At 42.0% G+C, this 25,895-nt stretch overlaps 1 protein-coding gene across 4 annotated transcripts in view; it reads right to left on the bottom strand.

The window, feature by feature from the left end:
* pam (peptidylglycine alpha-amidating monooxygenase) overlaps nucleotides 1-25,895 on the bottom strand; it is a 150,609-nt gene that overhangs the window by 19,027 nt on the left and 105,687 nt on the right. For all 4 annotated transcript variants that reach the window (XM_046290581.1, XM_046290583.1, XM_046290584.1 and 1 more), the window contains 6 exons: nucleotides 19,680-19,796; nucleotides 19,405-19,477; nucleotides 15,265-15,475; nucleotides 13,870-14,073; nucleotides 11,536-11,657; nucleotides 9,226-9,322 (listed from right to left, as the gene is read on the bottom strand). In XM_046290581.1, coding sequence (XP_046146537.1) covers nucleotides 9,226-9,322; nucleotides 11,536-11,657; nucleotides 13,870-14,073; nucleotides 15,265-15,475; nucleotides 19,405-19,477; nucleotides 19,680-19,796 — 824 coding nt within the window. The remainder of the gene's footprint in view (nucleotides 1-9,225; nucleotides 9,323-11,535; nucleotides 11,658-13,869; nucleotides 14,074-15,264; nucleotides 15,476-19,404; nucleotides 19,478-19,679; nucleotides 19,797-25,895) is intronic.

Here is a 25,895-nt window from a genome sequence, read left to right as displayed (position 1 = left end):
GAATGTCCATCTCATAAAGGCATTGCACCAATGGTGTCGATTACATTTGATTATGAACACTCTGCCTCTATACAGTACAATGTGCTGACCATTTCAACAAACACAATTTTTTTGCTGGTGCAAAATCAACTGCTTCTCATTAGTAATGTGTGAAGTGCAATGCTTTCAATTTGATTGCAATTGCTTTTCACTTGGGTTCTGTTCATTTGCATTTAAAATGTACAAAACTCGAATTGTTCTATGCATTTTGTGTTGTTAACAGATAACTGAATCAGTGAGTCACCTACACTTGAACGGGGATTAAACCATTCAAGGGGATTAACTGTGCATTCGCTCGGTTTGAATTGGCGTGCCAAAGGCATTTTTTGAAGAACATCCAGCAATTCATAGTCCCTTTACATCAGAAACATTACATAAGGTGGCGGTGCAGTGGCCTAGAGCGTTAGTCAATCATTTTGCAGTTCGCCACTGATTCGCTACATGCTGGAGACATAAAAAAACATGGCTCTGTGAGTTTACAGACAACATTACAAAGTTTATACATTGTTTATAAAACATGTTATCTGGAGCAATGTGTGAAAGAGGGATCCATTTTGACATGATGTTCATTTCATTTGTACCTTTATTTAAGCAGGGAGACCACAGTCTCTTTTGCAGATGAGGCTGCATACAGTACACATCAAATAACAATGTCATTATACATACAGTATCTACAGTGGGGCAAAAAAGTATTTAGTCAGCCACCAATTGTGCAAGTTCTCCCACTTAAAAAGCCTGTAATTTTCATCACAGGTACACTTCAACTATGACAGACAAAATGAGGGGGAAAAATCCAGAAAATCACATTGTAGGATTTTTTATGAATTTATTTGCAAATTATGGTGGAAAATAAGTATTTGGTCAATAACAAAAGTTTCTCAATACTTTGTTATATACCCTTTGTTGGCAATGACAGAGGTCATAAGTTTTCTGTAAGTCTTCACAAGGTTTTCACACACTGTTGCTGGTATTTTGGCCCATTCCTCCATGCAGATCTCCTCTAGAGCAGTGATGTTTTGGGGCTGTTGCTGGGCAACACGGACTTGCACCAGTCGCTCCTGCAGCAAAGCACCCCCACAACATGATGCTGCCGTCCCCGTGCTTCACAGTTGGGATGTTGTTCTTCAGCTTGCAAGCCTCCCCCTTTTTCCTCCAAACATAACGATGGTCATTATGGCCAAACGGATCTATTTTTGTTTCATCAGACCAAAGGACATTTCTCTCGAAAAAGTACGATCTTTGTCCCCATTTGCAGTTGCAAACCATAGTCTGGCTTTTTTATGGCGTTTTTGGAGCAGTGGCTTCTTCCTTGCTGAGCGGCCTTTCAGGTTATGTAAATATAGCACTAGTTTTACTGTGGATATAGATACTTTTGTACCTGTTTCCTCCAGCATCTTCACAAGGTCCTTTGCTGTTGTTCGAGGATTGATTTGCACTTTTTACACCAAAGTACGTTCATCTCTAGGAGACAGAACGTGTCTCCTTCCTGAGCGGTATGATGGCTGCGTGGTCCCACGGTGTTTATACTTGTGTACTATTGTTTGTACAGTTGTACGTGGTACCTTCAGGCGTTTGGAAATTGCTCCCAAGGATGAACCAGACTTGTGGAGGGCTACAATTTTTTGAGGTCTTGGCTGATATCTTTTGATTTTCCCATGATGTCCAGCAAAGAGGCACTGAGTTTGAAGGTAGGCCTTGAAATACATCCACAGGTACACCTCCAAATGACTCAAATGATGTCATGGCTTTAAAAGCTTCCGATAGGCAAACTGACATAATTTTCTGGAATTTTCCAAGCTGTTTAAAGACACAGTCAACTTAGTGTATGTAAACTTCTGACCCACTGGAATTGTGATACAGTTAAATGATCTGTCTGTAAACAATTTTTGCAAAAATTACTTGTGTCATGCACAAAGTAGATGTCCTGACCGACTTGCCAAAACTATAGTTTGTTAACCAAAAATGTGTGTAATGGTTGAAAAACTTGTTTTAATGACTCCAACCTAAGTGTATGTTAACTTCCGACTTCAACTGTATTTACACATCCATTACACTATACATATCTATATCCACATCAAATTACGCTATACATAGCATGTCTAAACGCACCAAAAAAAAGAAACGTCCTCTCACTGTCAACCACGTTTATTTTCAGCAAACCTAACATGTGTAAATATTTGAATGAACATAACAAGATTCAACAACTGAGACATAAACAGACATCAGACTAAGAGAAATTGAATAATGTGTCCCGGAACAAAGGGGGGGGGGGGGGGGGGGGGTCAAAATCAAAAGTAACAGTCAGTATCCGGTGTGGCCACCAGCTGCAATAAGTACTGCAGTGCATCTCCTCCTCATGGACTGCACCAGAATTGCCCGTTCTTGCTGTGAGATGTTACCCCACTCTTCCACCAAGGCACCTGCAAGTTCCTGGACATTTCTGGGGGAAATGGCCCTAGCCCTCACCCTCTGATCCAACAGGTCCAAGACGTGCTCAATGGGAATGAGATCCTGGCTCTTCGCTGGCCATGGCAGAACACTGACATTCCTGTCTTGCAGGAAATCACTCACAGAATGAGGAGTATGGTTGGTGGCATTGTCATGCTGGAGGGTCATGTCAGGATGAGCCTGCAGGAAGGGAACCACATGAGGGAGGAGGATGTCTTCCCTGTAACGCACAGTGTTGAGATTGCCTGCAATGACAACAAGCTCAGTCCGATGATGCTGTGACACACCGCCCCAGACCATGACCTCCAAATCGATCCCGCTCCAGAGTACAGGCTTCGGTGTAACGCTCATTCCTTCGACTATAGACGCAAATTCGACCATCACCCATGGTGAGACAAAACCGCGACTCGTCAGTAAAGAGCACTTTTTGCCAGCCCTGTCTCGTCCAGCAACAGTGGGTTTGTGCCCATAGGCGACGTTGTTGCCGGTGATGTCTGGTGAGGACCTGCCTTACAACCGGCCTACAAGCCCTCAGTCCAGCCTCTCTCAGCCTATTGCGGAGTCGGAGCACTGATGGAGGGATTGTTCCTTCCTGGTGTAACTCGGGCAGTTGTTGTTGCCATCCTGTACCTGTCCCACAGGTGTGATTTTCGGGTGTACCAATCCTGTGCAGGTGTTGTTACACATGGTCTGCCACTGTGAGGACGATCAGCTGTCCATCCTGTCTCCCTGTAGTGCTGTCTGTCTTAGGCATCTCACAGTTCGGAAATTGCAATTTATTGGCCCTGGCCACATCTGCAGACCTCATGCCTCCTTGCAGTATGCCTAAGGCACGTTCACGGAGATGAGCAGGGATCGTGGGCATCTTTCTTTTGGTGTTTTCCAGAGTCAGTAGAAAGGCCTCTTTAGTGTCCTAAGTTTTCATAACTGTGACCTTAACTGCCTACCTGTTAAGCTGTTAGTGTGTTAACGACCGTTCCACAGGTGCATGTTCATTAATTGTTTATGGTTCATTGAACAAGCATGGAAAACTGTGTTTAAACTGTTTACAATGAAGATATGTGAAGTTGTTTGGATTTGTACGAATTATCTTTGAAAGACAGGATCCTGAAAAGGGGACATTTCTTTTTTTGCTGATTTTATATCCACATCAATTACACTATACATATCTATATACACATCAATTACACTATACATATCTATATACACATCAATTACACTATACATATCTATATCCACATCAGCCACATCAGCCGTCTTCATCGACCTCGCCAAGGCTTTCGACTCTGTCAATCACCATATTCTTATCGGCAGACTCAACAGCCTCGGTTTTTCGGATGACTGCCTTGCCTGGTTCACCAATTACTTTGCAGACAGAGTTCAGTGTGTCAAATCGGAGGGCATGCTGTCCGGTCCTCTGGCAGTCTCTATGGGGGTGCCACAGGGTTCAATTCTCGGGCCGACTCTTTTCTCTGTATATATCAATGATGTTGCTCTTGCTGCGGGCGATTCCCTGATCCACCTCTACGCAGACGACACCATTCTATATACTTTTGGCCCGTCATTGGACACTGTGCTATCTAACCTCCAAACGAGCTTCAATGCCATACAGCACTCCTTCCGTGGCCTCCAACTGCTCTTAAACGCGAGTAAAACCAAATGCATGCTTTTCAACCGATCGCTGCCTGCACCTGCATGCCCGACTAGCATCACCACCCTGGATGGTTCCGACCTTGAATATGTGGACATCTATAAGTACCTAGGTGTCTGGCTAGACTGCAAACTCTCCTTCCAGACTCACATCAAACATCTCCAATCGAAAATCAAATCAAGAGTCGGCTTTCTATTCCGCAACAAAGCCTCCTTCACTCACGTCGCCAAGCTTACCCTTGTAAAACTGACTATCCTACCGATCCTCGACTTCGGCGATGTCATCTACAAAATGGCTTCCAACACTCTACTCAGCAAACTGGATGCAGTCTATCACAGTGCCATCCGTTTTGTCACTAAAGCACCTTATACCACCCACCACTGCGACTTGTATGCTCTAGTCGGCTGGCCCTCACTACATATTCGTCGCCAGACCCACTGGCTCCAGGTCATCTACAAGTCCATGCTAGGTAAAGCTCCGCCTTATCTCAGTTCACTGGTCACGATGGCAACACCCATCCGTAGCACGCGCTCCAGCAGGTGTATCTCACTGATCATCCCTAAAGCCAACACCTCATTTGGCCGCCTTTCGTTCCAGTACTCTGCTGCCTGTGACTGGAACGAACTGCAAAAATCGCTGAAGTTGGAGACTTTTATCTCCCTCACCAACTTCAAACATCAGCTATCCGAGCAGCTAACCGATCGCTGCAGCTGTACACAGTCTATTGGTAAATAGCCCACCCATTTTCACCTACCTCATTCCCATACTGTTTTTATACTGTTTTTTATTTATTTACTTTTCTGCTCTTTTGCACACCAATATCTCTACCTGTACATGACCATCTGATCATTTATCACTCCAGTGTTAATCTGCAAAATTGTATTATTCGCCTACCTCCTCATGCCTTTTGCACACATTGTATATAGACTGCCCATTTTTTTCTACTGTGTTATTGACTTGTTATTAATTGTTTACTCCATGTGTAACTCTGTGTTGTCTGTTCACACTGCTATGCTTTATTTTGGCCAGGTCGCAGTTGCAAATGAGAACTTGTTCTCAACTAGCCTACCTGGCTAAATAAAGGTGAAATAAAAAATAAAATAAAATAAAAATTACAGTATACATATCTATATCCACATCAATTACAGTATACATATCTATATACACATCAATTACACTATACATATCTATATCCACATCAATTACACTATACATATCTATATCCACATCAATTACACTATACATAGCATATTTATATCCACATCAATTACACTATACATAGCATATTTATATCCACATCAATTACACTATACATAGCATATTTATATCCACATCAATTACACTATACATTTCATATTTATATCCACATCAATTACACCATGCAATTACACCAAACACAATCATACAAAGTACAAATATATCTGAACTGTATTGACACAAAGCAATAATATCAAAAATATTTCAAATTTTGTCAATAGAAAATGTATGGTTTATCAATTGATGTGGTAACACTACACTGAGTATACAAAATATTAAGAACACCTGCTCTTTCCATGACAGACTGACCAGATGAAAGCCATGATTCCTCATTGATGTCACTTGTTAGTGCGGAGCAATTAACCGACATTAATTGACTGACGTCGGTTCAATTATTTGAATTCCATTTCCTTCTTTTTTCCCCTGTGAACTCGATGCTTAGTTTCTGTAGAAATCAATCATATCAAACCTGAACTGTGTGATGTGGTAGGGAGTCGTAGTTTCCAACAGGCCAATATTCTACATAGTTTTGCGCAGAAAAAGTGCTGATTCACTGCAATGAACATAATCCATTGCGCGCCAGCTTGTCATGTCTGTGTGGAGCAGACACGGAGATCTCGTTGACAGAGAGAAGAGAGAACACGCGAGAGGGATAGAAAGCAGTTACTTCGTGAAGTATCTCTACCTGAAAATACATGATCTAGGTGATTGATAGTTGGTATTCAGCAGTTATAATAGTAAGCCTTATTTACTTTGAAGAACTATTAAAATTGTGATTTTGTAAGACAGCATAGGCAGCAGTTCTATAGAGATGAGATGATGACTTGGAGTGAAATAATAAAGTGTATATTACACATTAGTTTTATTTGATAACAACAACTGAAATATTTTAATAAAGTAATGTGAATAAATGTTGGTAAATAAGTGATAAGCAGTAATGGACAGTCACTACCATCATGGAACTTTTATTCATTGTTTTATTCTGTGTTGTTACAGAACTAAACCCACATAATGCATAGTGCATTTAATGTTTTAAAAAAATAATTGAAACCAAAATGAAAAACCGTGATTTTAAAAAAATGATCGAACAGAAACCGAACTGACCTCAAAAAGCACTAACCGCTCGGCACTACCACTTGCTATCGTCTTATTGATGTCAGTGTAGATGATGGGGAGGAGACAGGTTAAAGAATGATTTTTAAGCATTGAGACATGAAGTGTGTATGTGTGCCATTTGTGTCATGTTTTGTGTGGACCCCAGGAAGAGTAGCTGCTGCTTTTGCAACAGCTAATGGGGATCCTAATTAAATACCAAATACCAATAGCAATACCATTCAGAGGGTGAATGGTCAAGACAAAAGATTTAAATGCCTTTGAACGGGGTATGGTAGTAGGTGCCAGGGGCACTGGTTTGTTGTGTCAAGAACTGCAACACCGCTGGGTTTTTCACACCCAACAGTTTCCTGTGTGTATCAAGAACGGTCCACCACCCAAAGGATATCCAGCCAACTTGACACAACTGTGGGAAGCTTTGTGGTCAACATGGGCCAGTATCCCTTTGGAAAGCTTTCAACGCCTTGGAGAGTCCATGACCCGACGTATTGACGATTGCTGAGGGCACAAACTAGGGAGCATCTCAATATTAGGAAAAGGTATTCCTAATGTTTGGTATAAATTACGTTTCATAAATAAAATACTAATTTGTAGCTCCATAACTGATGAGTCAAATTGGATATAACCATTTTTAATGTCACTCCAATAGTCCACTAATTCATGCCTGAAATCCCTTCATAAATCTTGAATGATAGGGCAAGATTTAGATTTCTGCCTAAATAGATACACCCAAACATAATTATTTTTCATGAGATGGCCATAAACAATAACTTGTAATGTTGCATAAAAAGGTTTTAAAAAGGTCTGAAACTCCCCTTGCTGGTAAAAATAATTATAAATGACTGAGGTGTACTCACGTTTGAGGGCACAAGCTCAAGTTCATAGTGCTTCAATATTCTCAGTTCTTCAATATTCCCAGTAAAGAAATATTAGGTTGCAGTTATTATAGGAATTATGACGCGTCGACTATTTCTCTCTATACCATTTGTATTTCATATACCTTTGACTATTGGAGGTTCTAATAGGCACTTTAGTCTCAGGAGTTGATAGGCTTGAAGTCATAAACAGCGCTGTGATCAAGCATTGCTAAGAGCTGCTGGCAAACGCAGTAAAGTGTGAATGAATGCTTACGAGCCTGCTGCTGCCTACCACCGCTCAGTCAGACTGCTCTTTCAAATATCAAATCATAGAATTAATTATAATATAATAAACGCAGAAATACGAGCCTTTGGTCATTAATATGGTCAAATCCAGAAACTGTAATTTCGAAAACATTTATTCTTTCAGTGAAATACGGAACTGTTCCGTGTTTTATCGAACGGGTGGCAACCCTAAGTCTAAATATTGCTATTACATTGCACAACCTTCAATGTTATGTAATAATTATGTAAAATTCTGGCAAACTAGTTTGCAACGAGCCCGGCGGCCCAAACTGTGGCATATACCCTGACTCTGCGTGCAATGAACGCAAGAGAAGTGACACGATTTCCCTCGTTAATATTGCCTGGTAACATTAATTTCTTTTAACTAAATATGCAGGTTTAAACAATATATACTAATGTGTATTGATTTTAAGAATGGCAAAAGATGTTAATGGTTAGGTATATTCGTGCAATGACTGTGCTTTTTTCGCGAATGCGCCTTTGTTAAATTAGGCTATTAAAGTAGGCTGTGATTCGATGATAAATTAACAGGCACCGCATTGATTATATGCAACGCAGGACAAGCTAGTTAACCTAGTAATATCATCAACTATGTGTAGTTAACTAGTGATTATGTGAAGAACGATTGTTTTTTATAAGATAAGTTTAATGCTAGCTAGCAACTTACCTTGGCTCCTTGCTGCACTCACGTAACAGGTGGTCAAGCCTGCCACGCAGTCTCCTCGTGGAATGCAATGTAATCGGCCATAATTGGCATCCAAAAATGCCAAATACCGATTGTTATGAAAATTTGAAATCGTCCCTAATTAATCAGCCGTGACGATTAATCGGTCGACCTCTTGTACAAACATTATGAAAATATGAAAAATCATGTGTTTATTTTCCAATTCAACAAAAGTGGGGCAATAGGGCTTGAAATGACTGAAATGTTTTCTAAATATAGTAATAATCTAATTATAAACAACTTGCTATAAGATTTCATATTTCTTATAACTGCAAAATAAATATGATCACACTTACTGACTACAATATTGGCACATAAAATAATGTTCTCCTAAACGTCCCATTGAGCGGCGAGGAGACACCATTCAAGTGTTTGTTTAAATTCTAGTTAATTATTTAGTAAATTTTTATGTTGAGACCTCTAAAACCTGGCTGAGAATATCAGACAGATGAAACCATAGTGCCTGGACTTGTTAGACTGTCACCGTTCAAATGCCGTCACCCAGGCTTGGCTGGATAGGCTAGAAAATGTGACACGTCATTCCCTATACATATGTAGGTTCTGAAACCTGACACTTCAAGTCAGCTCCGCTGGGAGTGGGAGCAGAGAACAGACAGATGGGGCTTTCTGGCATTATAAGGCACGGACCGACCCTACGGTGTTCACACAGCGCTTTGGACACCAAAATGTCATTCGGAACGGATCCAGAACCATATGGGGGGACTTAACATCTAAGAGGTTTAATTTCACAGTCGAAAGGTTAATCTAATTAAACTTTCTTAGTGAGACATCCTGGATAATCTGGAATACTTTGGTTAAAGTTGACTTACTGTCAGAGGAGAACTTTAGCACGGAGTCTGTGGCTGCATCTCCTACAAAGACACGCCCATCTTTGGTTACAACAATGTCGTGGGGCATTCCAAACTCCTGAAAACAGAGAGAACACACTGTAGTTACTACAGCCATTCAAAAACAATCATCTTTAAATTATTCCGTACTTCACATTAATACAGTCTAGATTATGCAAGACTTAATACTCATTATGTCTTCAGTCTATGAGATGAAACTTAAAGTCAAATGTAAACATATTGTTTTATTGATTTATTTATTTAACAAGACAGTTAAGAACCAATTCTTATTTACAATGACGGCCTACTCCGGCTAAACCCTAACCTGGATAACGCTGGGCCAATTGTGCGCCGCCCTTTGGGACTCCCAATCACAGCCGGTTGTGATACAGCCTGGAATCGAACCAGGGTCTGTAGTGACACCACTAACACTAAGATGGAGCGCCTTAGACCGTTGCGCCACTCGGGAGCCCTTCAAGCCCTTCATAGATTCACTGATAAAGTAACAGTCAGATCTAAATCGGGATAAATCAAGGTGTCCAGTTATTAAACCAATAGGTCTCTACCTGTCCTCGTAGTTTACAATCCAAGATAGACGACAACCCCACTCAACTTGGCCCACAGAAACCAACCCCAAGAGACACGGCAGGAAGATCTTTATTTTATTGCCGTTTTAATGAAATTCCCTGCTGGCATCTGATTAGCTCAGAGGCACTAAATCAGGTAGTCATGCATCAGGGCTGGCCAGACAGGGATAGGAAGAATGATTAACTCTCCTGGAAGAAGATGACACAATCACTTTAAGTGGCTCAAGTAGTCAGAGACGAGGGTGTAGATCCATCTCACAATCACTGGAGCCATTGTCAGACCATAGCTTTTAAAAGGAAAGTTCACCCAATTCACACATTTAACATTGGTTTACTTACCCTGTAAGCAGTCAATGGACAAAACCACAACATGGATTGCTGTCTAACCATATCCATACACTGCTTACAGGAAACCAATATGCCATGTTGAAATTTGGATGGACAATGCCTTTAAGTCTGATCCCAACGATCACGTGTAAACATTCTGCCAGTGACTCTTAATGTTTCTAGGCAGAATCTCATTTGAGTTCCAGCAACAACAAAAAACTGCTGTTGATACCTAGTCAGTTGTACAACTGAATACCTTCAACTGAAATGTGTCTTCTACATTTAACCCTCTGAATCAGAGAGGTGCAGGGAGCTGCCTTAAATCGACACCCACATCTTCGGTGCCCAGGGAACAGTGGGTTAACTGCCTTGCTCAGGGGCAGAAAGACAGAACGACAGATTTTTACCTTGTCAGCTCAGGGAATCGATCCAGCAACCTTTCAGTTACTGGCCCAACACTCTAACCACTGCCGCCCTACTGTATTAGACAAATCACATACCGTCAATGGAGATCAATAACTATTTTCTTTGCTTGCTCTAAGGCTCAATAGGCAGATAAGATTTCAGATAATTCCAATGTTTGACTGGTGTGTGAAGTGCCTGATAGTGATTGAGGTAACATGAATAGCAATTAAGGTGATTGCTTGGTACAGAACTCCCTCTGTGGTTCGTGCCCGGAGGGCCTCCTCAGTCAAGCAGGGTATCCCCATCAACATAAGGCCATAACTGTCCTTGTTGATCCAAGAATCTGGTGTACGAAACCAAAAGTAAAAGACGCAAATGGAAAATGGAAAGCATCGGAAAAAGAACGCATAGAACATATCTACCGCTTCTTAGACTTGCTTTCAATCAGAATGACAGATCTATAAACGTACATTTCTATGTGGATTTGGTCGGGTCGCTCCAAAAATGACATATTGCAGCTTTAAGCTTTATTGTATTTGTCCAGGGTCGTTATCCTTAAGGTAGTGAAGACGTACTGTACTAGTGGCAATAAAAAGCCTGTATAGAGTGCTCATTCGATACCCACGGGGGACCAGTAGGAAAACGTATAATCATTTATGCACTCCCTACTGTAAGTCGCTCTGGATAAGAGCGTATTCTAAATGACTAAGATGCAAATGTTCACTGAAATACACTAGCTATTTAGCAACTACTCTACAAGCAACTAAATGTCGAGCAGCTTTGTTATGAAAAGCCAAAAGGGCCAAAATGGAGACATCATTAGACCAGAGAGACCACTCTTTATTTATTTACTTATTTATGGTACATGCTGATTGAATCAGAAGGATGTTCAATACTGTTATTTATTGCTGCTGTGGTTTGTAGAAAAATGGTTGTGTTTGCAGCAGAGCCCTCCCTCCCATCCGTAACCAACCTGTGTGTTTTCTGGGCTGAAGTCATCCAGGATCTCCTTGGTTGAATAATTAATCACAAAGCCTTTGAGAGGGGCAGAGCGCCCGTACGCAGATTCCCCATTCACCGCGTAGATCAGACCACCTGGATACACATACATTTTGCATAAGACGCGCGCACACGCACACACACACACACACACACACACACACACACACACACACACACACACACACACACACACACACACACACACACACACACACACACACACACACACGGGTTAAGGGAACAGGCACATAAATATGGATTTTCCCCTTTGAAGACTTGCATTTACATGAGGCAGCACGACGCAACATGAAAGTCGGCATCACAAAAACGTTTGTTACAAAGTGAAATGGTGCAATTAGCTGTCTCTAGGAAAGACCTTACAGTGTGCAGATGAAATTAAGTGGGTTTATTATGGGGATGTGGATGTATAATTTCTCTAAGACGTTGGTGTCTAATTTTCCTCAAATAAAACACACACTGGCAACCGATATAAAGTGGATTGCTAGTGTGATGTATGGTTTTAATAATTTTACATCTGAATTTTTCCTAGAAAATAAATCCCTGTGAATATGACATAGCCATACCCATTGAGATATGACCCAGATTTGGTGTTTTATTTTATACCCATAAACAAAGTGCAGGAATGGGCAACTTTGATGGGGGTCACACAAAAAAAAATGGTAAAAATAAATAAATTATTCTACACATTTTGCCATGGAGCGTAGAAAAAATGTTTACGTTTTAAAGCAAGTTTCCTGCAATTCTACACATTTTGCCATGGGACAGAAAGTAGATTTAGCAATTTTATAACTCATTTCATGCAATTCTAATAATTTTGCCCATAGGGTGAATAGAAATGTTAAACTAAACTGCTGCTAAACTAACTTAGCAATCTAAAAATGTTAGCTGACAAGGGCTAACTGAGTGACTGTCAGTGACTGACACGAGAAAAACTGCTGATGCACAACCACATTTTAAAACGGCACCTTCTGTATTCCTACTATTCTAACTCTCAACAGTAAGTTGAAACCCCAAATGAGTTCCACCCCCAAAATAAATGAACAAATACATATATTTTTGTACTGTTTATTTTTGTGGAAATTGATCCAACGGTCTTCAAACGGTGGGGCGGGGCGCAAGTTGCCCATCCCTGCCATAGAGATATAACACACAGATTTAGTGTTCTATTCTCTGACCATAACCATAGAGATAATAGGTGTTCTATTCTCTAACCATAACCATAGAGATAATAGTTGTTCTATTCTCTACCCATAGAGATACTAGGTGTTATATTCTCTACCCATAACCATAGAGATAATAGGTGTTATATTATCTACCCATAACCATAGAGATAATAGGTGTTATATTCTCTACCCATAACCATAGAGATAATAGGTGTTATATTCTCTACCCATAACCATAGAGATAATAGGTGTTCTATTCTCTACCCATAGAGATAATAGGTGTTCTATTCTCTATCCATAACCATAGAGATCATAGGTGTTCTAATAGGTGTTATATTCTCTACCCATTACCATAGAGATAATAGGTGTTCTATTCTCTGACCCTAACCATAGAGATAATAGGAGTTCTATTCTCTACCCATAACCATAGAGATAATAGGTGTTCTATTCTCTACCCATAACCATAGAGATAATAGGTGTTCTATTCTATACCCATAACCATAGAGATAATAGGTGTTCTATTCTCTACCCATAGAGATAATAGGTGTTCTATTCTCTATCCATAACCATAGAGATCATAGGTGTTCTATTCTCTAACCATAGAGATAATAGGTGTTATATTCTCTACCCATAACCATAGAGATAATAGGTGTTCTATTCTCTACCCATAACCATAGAGATCATAGGTGTTCTATTCTCTAACCATAACCATAGAGATACTAGGTGTTCTATTCTCTAACCATAACCATAGAGATACTAGGTGTTATATTCTCTACCCATAACCATAGAGATAATAGGTGTTCTTTTCTCTAAACATAACCATAGAGATAATAGGTGTTCTATACTCTAACCATAACCATAGAGATAATAGGTGTTCTATTCTCTAACCATAACCATAGAGATAATAGGTGTCTATTCTCTACCCATAACCATAGAGATAATGTGTTCTGTTCTCTACCCATAGAGATAATAGGTGTTCTATTCTCTACCCATAACCATAGAGATAATAGGTGTTCTATTATCTGACCATAACCATAGAGATAATAGGAGTTCTATTCTCTACCCATAACCATAGAGATAATAGGTGTTCTATTCTATTTCTAAAACCACACCGGACTCACCATGCACAGGTGCGTAGGAGATGGCAAACACTTCCCCTCCAAACTCCTGCTTCTTGATCTCCTTGACGAATTCCCCGGATTCAGCGACAAAGCACTGGATGCGTCCATTCTCCCGGTCGGCCACGCACAGCTCCCGCCTGTCAGGCAGAAACACCAGGCTGTGTGGGATTCGGAACTGGACCCTTCTCCTTCTGTCTGACGAGCCTGAGGGGGAAGAACAGGGACATGTTCATTAGGGCAGAGCGTAACAAAATGTTTCAAAATGGTGTGTATCCCCATTTGGGACTGTTTTCTTGAGCTTCATGCCTAGTGAATATGACCCAGAGCAATTGAAAGACAACTGTGAATCAAACGGTCTTTGAGCACGGCCCTGGGAGTGAATCACTTAGGTACACTTTGTCTGAGAACATTGGGGCCCAGACATTTCGTGGTGTTACCATGGAGATAGAGGACTGTAGATAGATACATGTTTTATAACTCCCTGCTCATGCTGTCACAGGCACAAAGATGAGTCCTCTATCTATACGCTGGTGTTACCTCCTTAGAGCATAATGAATGTTCTTGGGACCAACAAGATGTGCAAAACAATGTCCCTAACCACGGAATCCGTGACCCAGCAGAACTCCCCCACCCCCACCACCACCACCATCATGTCAAAGTTCAAACATGGAGTTGGTCTTGAACTACTGTGTCTAACTCAGCTCAAATTATTATTGCGTCTTAATATATTCCCTATATCCAGTTTCTTTTGGCACAATTATTATTGAATATTTGACAAGGAGAATAGAATGGGAGTGTGTGAATAGAAGTGTATTTGATATTTCACTAGGTACTCCAGATAATGTAAATAACCTGTGCTCCCACTAGTTAGACGTGTGTAGAGTTCTTCAGCCACTGCATGTCCTCTAAGGCCTATTGAAGTATTTACCGTAAAAGCACCGTTGTGATGTACTGCACCAGGGGTAATGAAGAGGAGTTCACAGCAGCCACATCAGCAGAAAATATTGGCATGCTATTACAGGTAAATCAATATAGATTCAAACACATTATGTCAAGCTGAGCCTGACATGGCCTTCGCTTCAAACAAACTGCCAATAAATATTTCATTGTGTGTGTGTTCATGTTTGTCTGAATGTGTGTGTTTGTTTTTGTGTGTGTGTGTGTGTTCATGTTTGTCTGAATGTGTTTGTGGTGTGTCTGTGTGTGTGTGTGTGTGTGTGTGTGTGTGTGTGTGTGTGTGTGTGTGTGTGTGTGTGTGTGTGTGTGTGTGTGTGTGTGTGTGTGTGTGTGTGTGTGTGTGTGTGTGTGTGTGTGTGTGTGTGTGTGTGTGTGTGTGTGTGTGTGTGTGTGTGTGTGTGTGCAAACATGCGCACGTCTGGAGCATGTACTACAAACCTGCTCCCCAGTGTGACAGGTATTTTCCCTCGGGTGAGAACTTAAGTATCCTGGCATTGCAGTATCCGTCTGACACGTACACGTTCCCGGTCACGGGGTCCACCGCCACGTCGGTGGGCTTGCAGAAGTGCTCTTTGTCACTTCCGGGTTCAAAGGCCTCTCCCAGCACAACCAGGGGCTTGTCCCGGCCATCGCTGCTCAGTTTGAACACCTAGGTGAGGGGGACACCGTATGTTGTACACTCCGAAAGTCAAAGCTTGTGTCCCAAATGGCACCCTATTTCTATAGGGCACTGGTCAAAAGTAGTGCACTAAATAGGGAACAGGGTGCCATTTCGGTACGGAAGTATGTTGACTTATTATATAGGGTCCAGAGTGTTTCCTGGTTAGGTCATGTTCTCAGAAAAAAACTCCTGGCCGTACGATCACTAAAGACAAATGTAACAACAGTACAACTCATTGGTTTTTCTATAGTAGTGGGTATTGGTACATGACATATGAGCCCCTTTCATGCCATATGGTAGCATGTGCCGGCTCAATCAGACATTTGAAATGGTAGCATGTGCCGGCTCAATCAGACATTTCATATGGTAGCATGTGCCGGCTCAATCAGACATTTCAAATGGTAGCATGTGCCGGCTCAATCAGACATTTCATATGGTAGCATGTGCCGGCTCAATCAGACATTTCAAATGGTAGCATGTGCCGGCTCAATCAGACATTTCATATGGTAGCATGTGCCGGCTCAATCAGACATTTCATATGGTAGCATATGCCGGCTCAATCAGACACATTTCATATGGCCAGTGAGGACGTGACCACTATGGTGCTCACCTGACCAAGGCCAGTGAGGATGTGAACACTATGGTTCTCACCTGACCAAGGCCAGTGAGGATGTGAACACTATGGTTCTCACCTGACCAAGGCCCGTGAGGATGTGAACACTATGGTTCTCACCTGACCAAGGCCAGTGAGAATGTGAACACTATGGTGCTCACCTGACCAAGGCCAGTGAGGATTTGAACACTATGGTTCTCACCTGACCAAGGTCAGTGAGGATGTGAACACTATGGTTCTCACCTGACCAAGGCCAGTGAGGATGTGAACACTATGGTTCTCACCTGACCAAGACCAGTGAGGATGTGAACACTATGGTTCTCACCTGACCAAGGCCAGTGAGGATGTGAACACTAAGGTTCTTACCTGACCAAGGCCAGTGAGGATGTGAACACTAAGGTTCTTACCTGACCAAGGCCAGTGAGGATGTGAACACTATGGTTCTTACCTGACCAAGGCCAGTGAGGATGTGAACACTATGGTTCTTACCTGACCAAGGCCAGTGAGGATGTGAACACTATGGTTCTCACCTGACCAAGGCTAGTGAGGATGTGAACACTATGGTTCTCACCTGACCAAGGCCAGTGAGGATGTGAACACTATGGTTCTCACCTGACCAAGGCCAGTGAGGATGTGAACACTATGGTTCTCACCTGACCAAGGCCAGTGAGGATGTGAACACTATGGTTCTTACCTGACCAAGGCCAGTGAGGATGTGAACACTATGGTTCTCACCTGACCAAGGCCAGTGAGGATGTGAACACTATGGTTCTCACCTGACCAAGGCCAGTGAGGATGTGAACACTATGGTTCTTACCTGACCAAGGCCAGTGAGGATGTGAACACTATGGTTCTTACCTGACCAAGGCCAGTGAGGATGTGAACACTATGGTTCTTAACCTGACCAAGGCCAGTGAGGATGTGAACACTATGGTTCTTACCTGACCAAGGCCAGTGAGGATGTGAACACTAAGGTTCTTACCTGACCAAGGCCAGAGGATGTGAACACAACCAAGGCCAGTGAGGATGTGAACACTATGGTTCTTACCTGACCAAGGCCAGTGAGGATGTGAACACTATGGTTCTTAACCTGACCAAGGCCAGTGAGGATGTGAACACTATGGTTCTTACCTGACCAAGGCCAGTGAGGATGTGAACACTAAGGTTCTTACCTGACCAAGGCCAGTGAGGATGTGAACACTATGGTTCTTACCTGACCAAGGCCAGTGAGGATGTGAACACTATGGTTCTTACCTGACCAAGGCCAGTGAGGATGTGAACACTATGGTTCTTACCTGACCAAGGCCAGTGAGGATGTGAACACTATGGTTCTTACCTGACCAAGGCCAGTGAGGATGTGAACACTATGGTTCTTACCTGACCAAGGCCAGTGAGGATGTGAACACTATGGTTCTTACCTGACCAAGGCCAGTGAGGATGTGAACACTATGGTTCTTACCTGACCAAGGCTAGTGAGGATGTGAACACTATGGTTCTCACCTGACCAAGGCTAGTGAGGATGTGAACACTATGGTTCTTACCTGACCAAGGCCAGTGAGGATGTGAACACTATGGTTCTTACCTGACCAAGGCCAGTGAGGATGTGAACACTATGGTTCTTACCTGACCAAGGCCAGTGAGGATGTGAACACTATGGTTCTCACCTGACCAAGGCTAGTGAGGATGTGAACACTATGGTTCTTACCTGACCAAGGCCAGTGAGGATGTGAACACTATGGTTCTTACCTGACCAAGGCCAGTGAGGATGTGAACACTATGGTTCTCACCTGACCAAGGCCAGTGAGGATGTGAACACTATGGTTCTCACCTGACCAAGGCCAGTGAGGATGTGAACACTATGGTTCTCACCTGACCAAGGCCAGTGAGGATGTGAACACTATGGTTCTCACCTGACCAAGGCCAGTGAGGATGTGAACACTATGGTTCTTACCTGACCAAGGCTAGTGAGGATGTGAACACTATGGTTCTCACCTGACCAAGGCCAGTGAGGATGTAAACACTAAGGTTCTTACCTGACCAAGGCCAGTGAGGATGTGAACACTAAGGTTCTTACCTGACCAAGGCTAGTGAGGATGTGAACACTATGGTTCTTACCTGACCAAGGCTAGTGAGGATGTGAACACTATGGTTCTTACCTGACCAAGGCCAGTGAGGATGTGAACACTATGGTTCTTACCTGACCAAGGCCAGTGAGGATGTGAACACTAAGGTTCTTACCTGACCAAGGCTAGTGAGGATGTGAACACTATGGTTCTTACCTGACCAAGGCCAGTGAGGATGTGAACACTATGGTTCGTACCTGACCAAGGCCAGTGAGGATGTGAACACTATGGTTCTTACCTGACCAAGGCCAGTGAGGATGTGAACACTATGGTTCTTACCTGACCAAGGCCAGTGAGGATGTGAACACTATGGTTCTCACCTGACCAAGGCCAGTGTGGATGTGAACACTATGGTTCTCACCTGACCAAGGCCAGTGAGGATGTGAACACTATGGTTCTCACCTGACCAAGGCCAGTGAGGATGTGAACACTATGGTTCTTACCTGACCAAGGCCAGTGAGGATGTGAACACTATGGTTCTTACCTGACCAAGGCCAGTGAGGATGTGAACACTATGGTTCTCACCTGACCAAGGCCAGTGAGGATGTGAACACTATGGTTCTTACCTGACCAAGGCCAGTGAGGATGTGAACACTATGGTTCTCACCTGACCAAGGCTAGTGAGGATGTGAACACTATGGTTCTTACCTGACCAAGGCCAGTGAGGATGTGAACACTATGGTTCTCACCTGACCAAGGCCAGTGAGGATGTGAACACTATGGTTCTTACCTGACCAAGGCCAGTGAGGATGTGAACACTATGGTTCTCACCTGACCAAGGCCAGTGAGGATGTGAACACTATGGTTCTCACCTGACCAAGGCCAGTGAGGATGTGAACACTATGGTTCTTACCTGACCAAGGCCAGTGAGGATGTGAACACTATGGTTCTTACCTGACCAAGGCCAGTGAGGATGTGAACACTATGGTTCTCACCTGACCAAGGCCAGTGAGGATGTGAACACTATGGTTCTCACCTGACCAAGGCCAGTGAGGATGTGAACACTATGGTTCTCACCTGACCAAGGCCAGTGAGGATGTGAACACTATGGTTCTTACCTGACCAAGGCCAGTGAGGATGTGAACACTATGGTTCTCACCTGACCAAGGCCAGTGAGGATGTGAACACTATGGTTCTCACCTGACCAAGGCCAGTGAGGATGTGAACACTATGGTTCTTACCTGATGAAGCGCCACGTCCGTGACCCAGTAGTTATTGTCCTTGTCCGTGGTGATTCCATGAGGCAAGTAAAACCTGCCGAGCACACGGAGAAAACACTCTTTAAATGCTTTGAATGAAGACAACAACATCGCGTCCTAGGAGTCTACTTAGTGCACTACATAGGGAATAAGGGTGCTATTTTGGACAAAGCCTGTGTGCTTATTACGTAAGACATCTATTATGTCTCAAAACGCCTAATTGCCCTCGTTTGCACAGCGGTGGTAACGCTTCTTACATATTTCTTCCGGAGGCCTTGAGTACGCTGCCTTTGACGGGATCCACCACGAGAATGGTGGACTGTTGAATGGGACCCAGGGACTGCTGCTGGTATTTGCCACTGTTGTCGAAGGAGCTGCAACGGAAGGAGAATGACTTGTGTTAAAATACAGAGAATACCTATAAAATTGTCTGAGACAACAAAAGGTGTTGGTGTGCCCCAAACGGCTCACTATTACCTACTGTATCATGAACTACTTTTGACCAGAGCCCTTGGTCAAAAGTAATGTACTATATAGGGAATAGGGTGCCATTTGGGACGCAGAAACTCAAATCAATGTATAACAACCAAAATGTGATGACTCTGCAGGTCATATTTGTTTTGTTTGTTTGAAGGGGAACGCTATTACTTAATCAGGAGGTTTCCATCAAAGGGGGAGGTGACACGGACACAAAAGTGACAAAATCGTACAAATGATTCACTCAAACAATCCCAAATACGTAAACAAATGCCTTGAACTCTTCCCTGCTATAATCAGTCCCTTCTGGAATTCACCAAAAAATAACAGAGGACCCCAACTTTCACTCTTGGTTTCCGATCCCTCACTTTCATCCTCAAACTCCCTGTGGACTCCTCGATAGAAAAACAATGCCTTATACCTAACAAACTCAGTAATGTCCCTATAGTGGAGTAAGCACAGAATATATAATAAATCACGCCTCTATCTATTCTATGAAACAAAACTGCGTTCGTCAATGAACACCACCTGGGACACATTTGTTCACATCCCTGAACTTTTGACTTTTTGATGAATTACATAGGACAACATCAGCAACAAGAGCTTAACGAGTTTAAGGTAGGATAGCAGTAAATAACAAACTGTAGCTGGGGTGTATACTGATGACTGATATAGAGAGGGACTATCCGTTCTCACCTAATGACCGAGCTAATTCATTTTCCCCTCTCATCTGGCTCCAGAGTCTTAAGAGCACTGAGGCAAGGGCAGTTAGCGGAATTAGCTTTTGCCTGTTAGCGCATGGTGGCTCACGTTGGCGGCTCATGAAATTTATGTTATTTCACAGGGAGAGTCTTGGCCAGTTAAAGGGATATTTTTCTTCTAAAACATAATTTAGTATGTCATGACAATTTTAATTTGTACTGAAAGTTACAACTTAACTGCTGACAAGAACATTTTTCTGGAACCATATCAACAGTGGACTAATGAACAAAACACTAAAATATTTTTTTTGTGTAAAATATTTTAAAGCTGTGTCATGGCTTTGCCCTCTTTGGATACAGCAAGCCCCATCTCCCTCTCCCTTCCTCCTACAACTAGGCTGCTGTGGTCAGAGGTCGGAAATTCCAGGAAGATCCTGCCGCATGGCCACACAGAGTGAAGTTTCATAGAGAACAAAGGAATTTCTTCCACCTCACAGAACTTGAGGTCCGAACAACATTTATGTTCCGGAGAAAGTATAAAAGATCGGTGAAGAATCCAGCTACGAACTGGTCTGTTTGGTACAAGTTTGTAAAACTCATGAGAGACGGTGCGGCCACATTACCATAACGCTGTTTATATAATAGCCTCAGATATGAGGTTTTACATCTAATTGTTGTATAAGATGAATGAGTGAGGATGAGACTGTTTGTAAAATTGTGTAATGTGATTTTGGACTGTTTAATGAAGGAAATTCCAATTCCCTTTTGTGTTTAACTAAATCAGAGGACCGCCCATGAGCCCAGGGTATCCTGGGACAGGCCCTTTTCTGCAATTCCGAATAAAACCCCAACCTTGAGAATTCCTCAACAGACCATGTTTTCTCCATTATGAGAGGACAAAGGTTACAGACCATGTTTTCTCTCAATCACGAGAGGACAAAGGTTGAGACGATTGCTGAATCTTTTAACCATACCACGTGGTTAAACTCTTAGACTATCGATACCGACAGAATAAGAACAAGTCTTTGATATTAATTACCAGTCTGCAGCTAGGAATTCGGTATAATTGAACGCGAAGAACGAAGACGGGGGAAACATCAAAAACGAAATGAATGAATGTCACTCTGAACAATCCATCCTAACCACGACAGAGTGACAGAGTGACAGAGTGACAGAGTGACAGAGTGACAGAGTGACAGAGTGACAGAGTGACAGAGTGACAGAGTGACAGAGTGACAGAGTGACAGAGTGACAGACAGACAGACAGACAGACAGACAGACAGACAGACAGACAGACAGACAGACAGACAGACAGACAGACAGACAGACAGACAGACAGACAGACAGACAGACAGACAGACAGACAGACAGACAGACAGACAGACAGACAGACAGACAGACAGACAGACAGACAGACAGACAGACAGACAGACAGACAGACAGACAGACAGACAGACAGACAGACAGAGGGAGAAAGAGTGGACGGAAACTCTCCAACAGAAACGAATTTTTCAACAGCGATCAAGACGACACACTGAGCGTAAATATATATATTGATGGCAATTGTTCCAGAATGAGTGAGCGTTCATGTGCAAAGGATTAGCATTTCAATTGTTATAATTATCAACTGTGTGTTGTCATCTCAGTCGACCCCCACCTCCCTTTTGTACACCAAGCCGCCATGCCGGTTTAACCCACTAGGGCACATTCCCCTATCATTTCTTGTAACCATTTTTACTTTGTTTGTTTGTTTATGCAGTTCTGTAAATTACTTAGTTAATAAATAAATTATTTAAGACAATTGATGTATGGATGACTCATAGTGAAGACTGGGTTCGTGCAGATAACCAACAATTTACGTGACGTTTGGAATGAGACTAACGTGAGGTAAAGTAAATAATTCATTAATTCAAAGACGAATTGATCAGTTATAAAATATCTGAAAAGTTATATTAGGAAAATTATAACTTTGTAATCTGAATATTTTCTTTGGTGCCCCGACTTCCTAGTTAATTACAGTTGGATGATTAATCAGTTTAATCGCGTATTACCAATTACAGAGGATCTTTGATAACAACTAAAAGTCTTCATTTAATGATAGTAAAGACACGACAGCTGCAATATGTAACTTTTTGGGTGACAAGACCAAATTCACATAGAAATGTAGTTATAGATCAGTCATTCTCATTGAAAGAAGGTCTAAGAAGCAGTAAGATATGTTCTATGTGCACTCGCTCTATGCTTCCCGTTCTTAAGTTTAGTTTTACGTAGTCTTTTATTTTGGTTTTGTAGACCAATTTCAAACAAGCTAACAAATACAATATTTTTGGTTATTGAAAATATATTTCACAGGATTTAGGAACAATGATTCTCTATACATTGCTTGTTTTGTCACAAACTGAAATTAGGGAAACTATTAGAATTTTAGCAACCAGGAAATGGCGGACCGATTTCTGCATATTCTACCTTTAATATGGCACATTCCTGTAATTGATATGGGCCACATCACTGGAGCTGGACACATGCACTGGGATAACTAATTAGGCCCTTCAAATTGACTCTGATATAGTCATGGTCAGCAGTAGGAAGAGGGAAGCTCAGAAGCCAGGCAATGATTAGGCTAATTGAGACTGAGTGGTGCAGCGGTCTAAGGTACTGCATCTCAGTGCTAGAAGCGCCACTACAGAGCCTGGTTCGATTCCAGGCTGTATCACAACCGGCCGTGATCGGGAGACCCATAGGGCGGCGCTCAATTGACCCAGCGTCGTCTGGATTTGGCCGGGGGTAGGCCGTCATTGTACATAAGAATTTCTTCTTAACTGACTTGCCTAGTTAAATAGGTTAAAATATTATTTTATATATATTTAGAAATACACGGTTTGGTCATAAAAAATAAATAAAAATTTTGTTGTAAACTCAATTATTGTGAATCTTCTTCACTACACTTTTTACAACGATACATTTAAAAACAGAGACAAAAATGTCTATGCTCTTGTTTACTTTAAAAACATGTTGCTTAAGGAGAGTGAAACAAGTCCATATTTACACTCACCATTCATCACAAACTGATTTCATAAAAGAGGACTAAGCTTCCAAATGTTAGAAATTCATTAATGTCACCAATTCAAGGCCTAGTAAATTGATGATAATAAGATAAATGCCTAATAAGCTATTTCTATACACACTTATAAACTGCAAAATGAGTGCCTAATATGTGATCCCTATACTACACTAGCTAGGTTTCCATCCAATTGGCAACCAATTTTCATGTAAATATTATAAAATCCACATTTTCCCTCCAGAGATGTTTCCATAAAATTGATATGTTTCAGATAAAGTGCTGTGCGTGGCACATTCCTGTAGTCCACATAAAATACATTTTGCGGTTAAATTCACATGTACCCAAATAAAAAATACAAGTTAAATGGGTTTCCATCGCATTTTCAACTCTACTGATGGTTTTCTCACAAGAAATATTGCATTATATAGCGAGTGTGCAAACTCTGATATTTGCACGTGTTCGCTACAGCGCACATATATTTATTTGTTTTTTAACCTTTATATAACTAGTTAAGTCAGTTAAGAACAAATTCTTATTTTCAATGACGGCCTAGGAACAGTGGGTTAATTGCCTGTTCAGGGGCAGAACGACAGATTTGTACCTTGTCAGCTCAGGGATTTGAACTTGCAACCTTCCGGTTACTAATCCAACGCTCTAACCGCTAGGCTACCCTGCCGCCCCAATCCTATCCTACACTATTATTATGAACAAAAGTCAAACGGCAGCCAAGAATGGATCATCATGTCACCGGAATAAAACCCTCGATATTTATTGGAAAGGAGCATCAAGCTCATCACAGTGCACTTTCACCACCCTGTGAAGTTTATCATAATGTATTTCTTCTGTTTTCTAATAAACTGCATGCTTCCTGATGAGTCGTAGCGGGGGGACCACACAACATGTCATCGTGTGACTCCCAAGTTTACTTCGATATGATGGTTGTTGTGCATAAAAGAGCTTCCACCAACATTTCTCGCATAATTCATTGTACCGACACAAAAAAAATCCCACCTTGTCTAGTGTATTTTGTTTTGTCGACATTTGCCGTGATTAAATGTTTTATCCGACATGTACTTTACTCACAAAAAAGGTTGGATGGAAACCTGGTTACTGTTACCAAAAGTTACAATCACGAATTCAGAAACCCGTTTAAAAAATAAATAAAAAACACATCACCAAAGCCGATGGCGTCTTCACTCTTTCATCACTTTGCCCAGATTGCCTGTCTATTTATGCTAATCAGGACACCTGGGAGAGGTTTGAATTTGCATGGGGGGCGGGGGGGTCTACATATTCCTGGCCTAATGACAGGTTACAACCCTGAACACTGGAGGAACACAGTGCCCCAATTACTGACTCCAGTCTACAGACTGTATCCCTATTGCTCCCTCTGAACAAAACAAACAGTTTGAAACATAAAGACAGAAGGAACCTTGGGCTCAGCCTGCCAAACATCAAGAGACACAGGCTGCATCCCAAATTGCACCTTATTCCTGACATAGTAGGCCCTGGTCAAAAGTAGTGCACTAAACAGGGAAAGGCTTCCATTTAGGACACACCCACACAGCCTTAAAGGGATGCACCACTATCTACATAAAAGTCTTATCTGATTTGGAGGAAAGCAAAACTGGATCATTCGAGAGAAGGGACTTCACTAACTGACAATCTATTTGCAATTATCCATTACTTCAGCCTCACTAAACTGGTTTGTGCCTGTGCCTGGAGCTAATCTCAAAAGTCTGTTTGTTTGCAGTTTGTTTGCACAGTGGACAGACCAGGGAAAATATCCCAACACTCTTAAATGACTTGTCCCCCTTGTATTCCATTCACCACTGATCTGAATGGATGTGGGTAAGTAGACATAGGTGATAGGTCTAAATTATCTCCGGTCCAAAAGTCCATTTAACAGTATTTGGACATCGCTGACAGTCTGATAAAGTCAAAAATGTCTGAGTAGTTGTATGGAGCACTTCACAATAGACCGAGATGAGAGGAAATGGTGTCATTGTCTGAATATTAAGCTCCAATAGACTGAGATGAGAGGAAATGGTGTCATTGTCTGAATATTAAGCTCCAATAGACTGAGATGAGAGGAAATGGTGTCATTGTCTGAATATTAAGCACCAGCACCAGGAACATCGATTTCCAGCTTTCTAAAGACTTGGAAGTGTTGCAATGCAAGACAATGCCAATGTTTATCCTAGGATTTTTTTCAGCGGCTGTGAAAGTGGGCG

The sequence above is a fragment of the Oncorhynchus gorbuscha genome, linkage group LG11 (assembly GCF_021184085.1).
Source record: "Oncorhynchus gorbuscha isolate QuinsamMale2020 ecotype Even-year linkage group LG11, OgorEven_v1.0, whole genome shotgun sequence".
Lineage (NCBI taxonomy): Eukaryota > Metazoa > Chordata > Actinopteri > Salmoniformes > Salmonidae > Oncorhynchus > Oncorhynchus gorbuscha.
The sequence above is the reverse complement of the archived record's forward strand: the minus strand, read 5'-3'. Positions and strand labels throughout refer to the sequence as shown.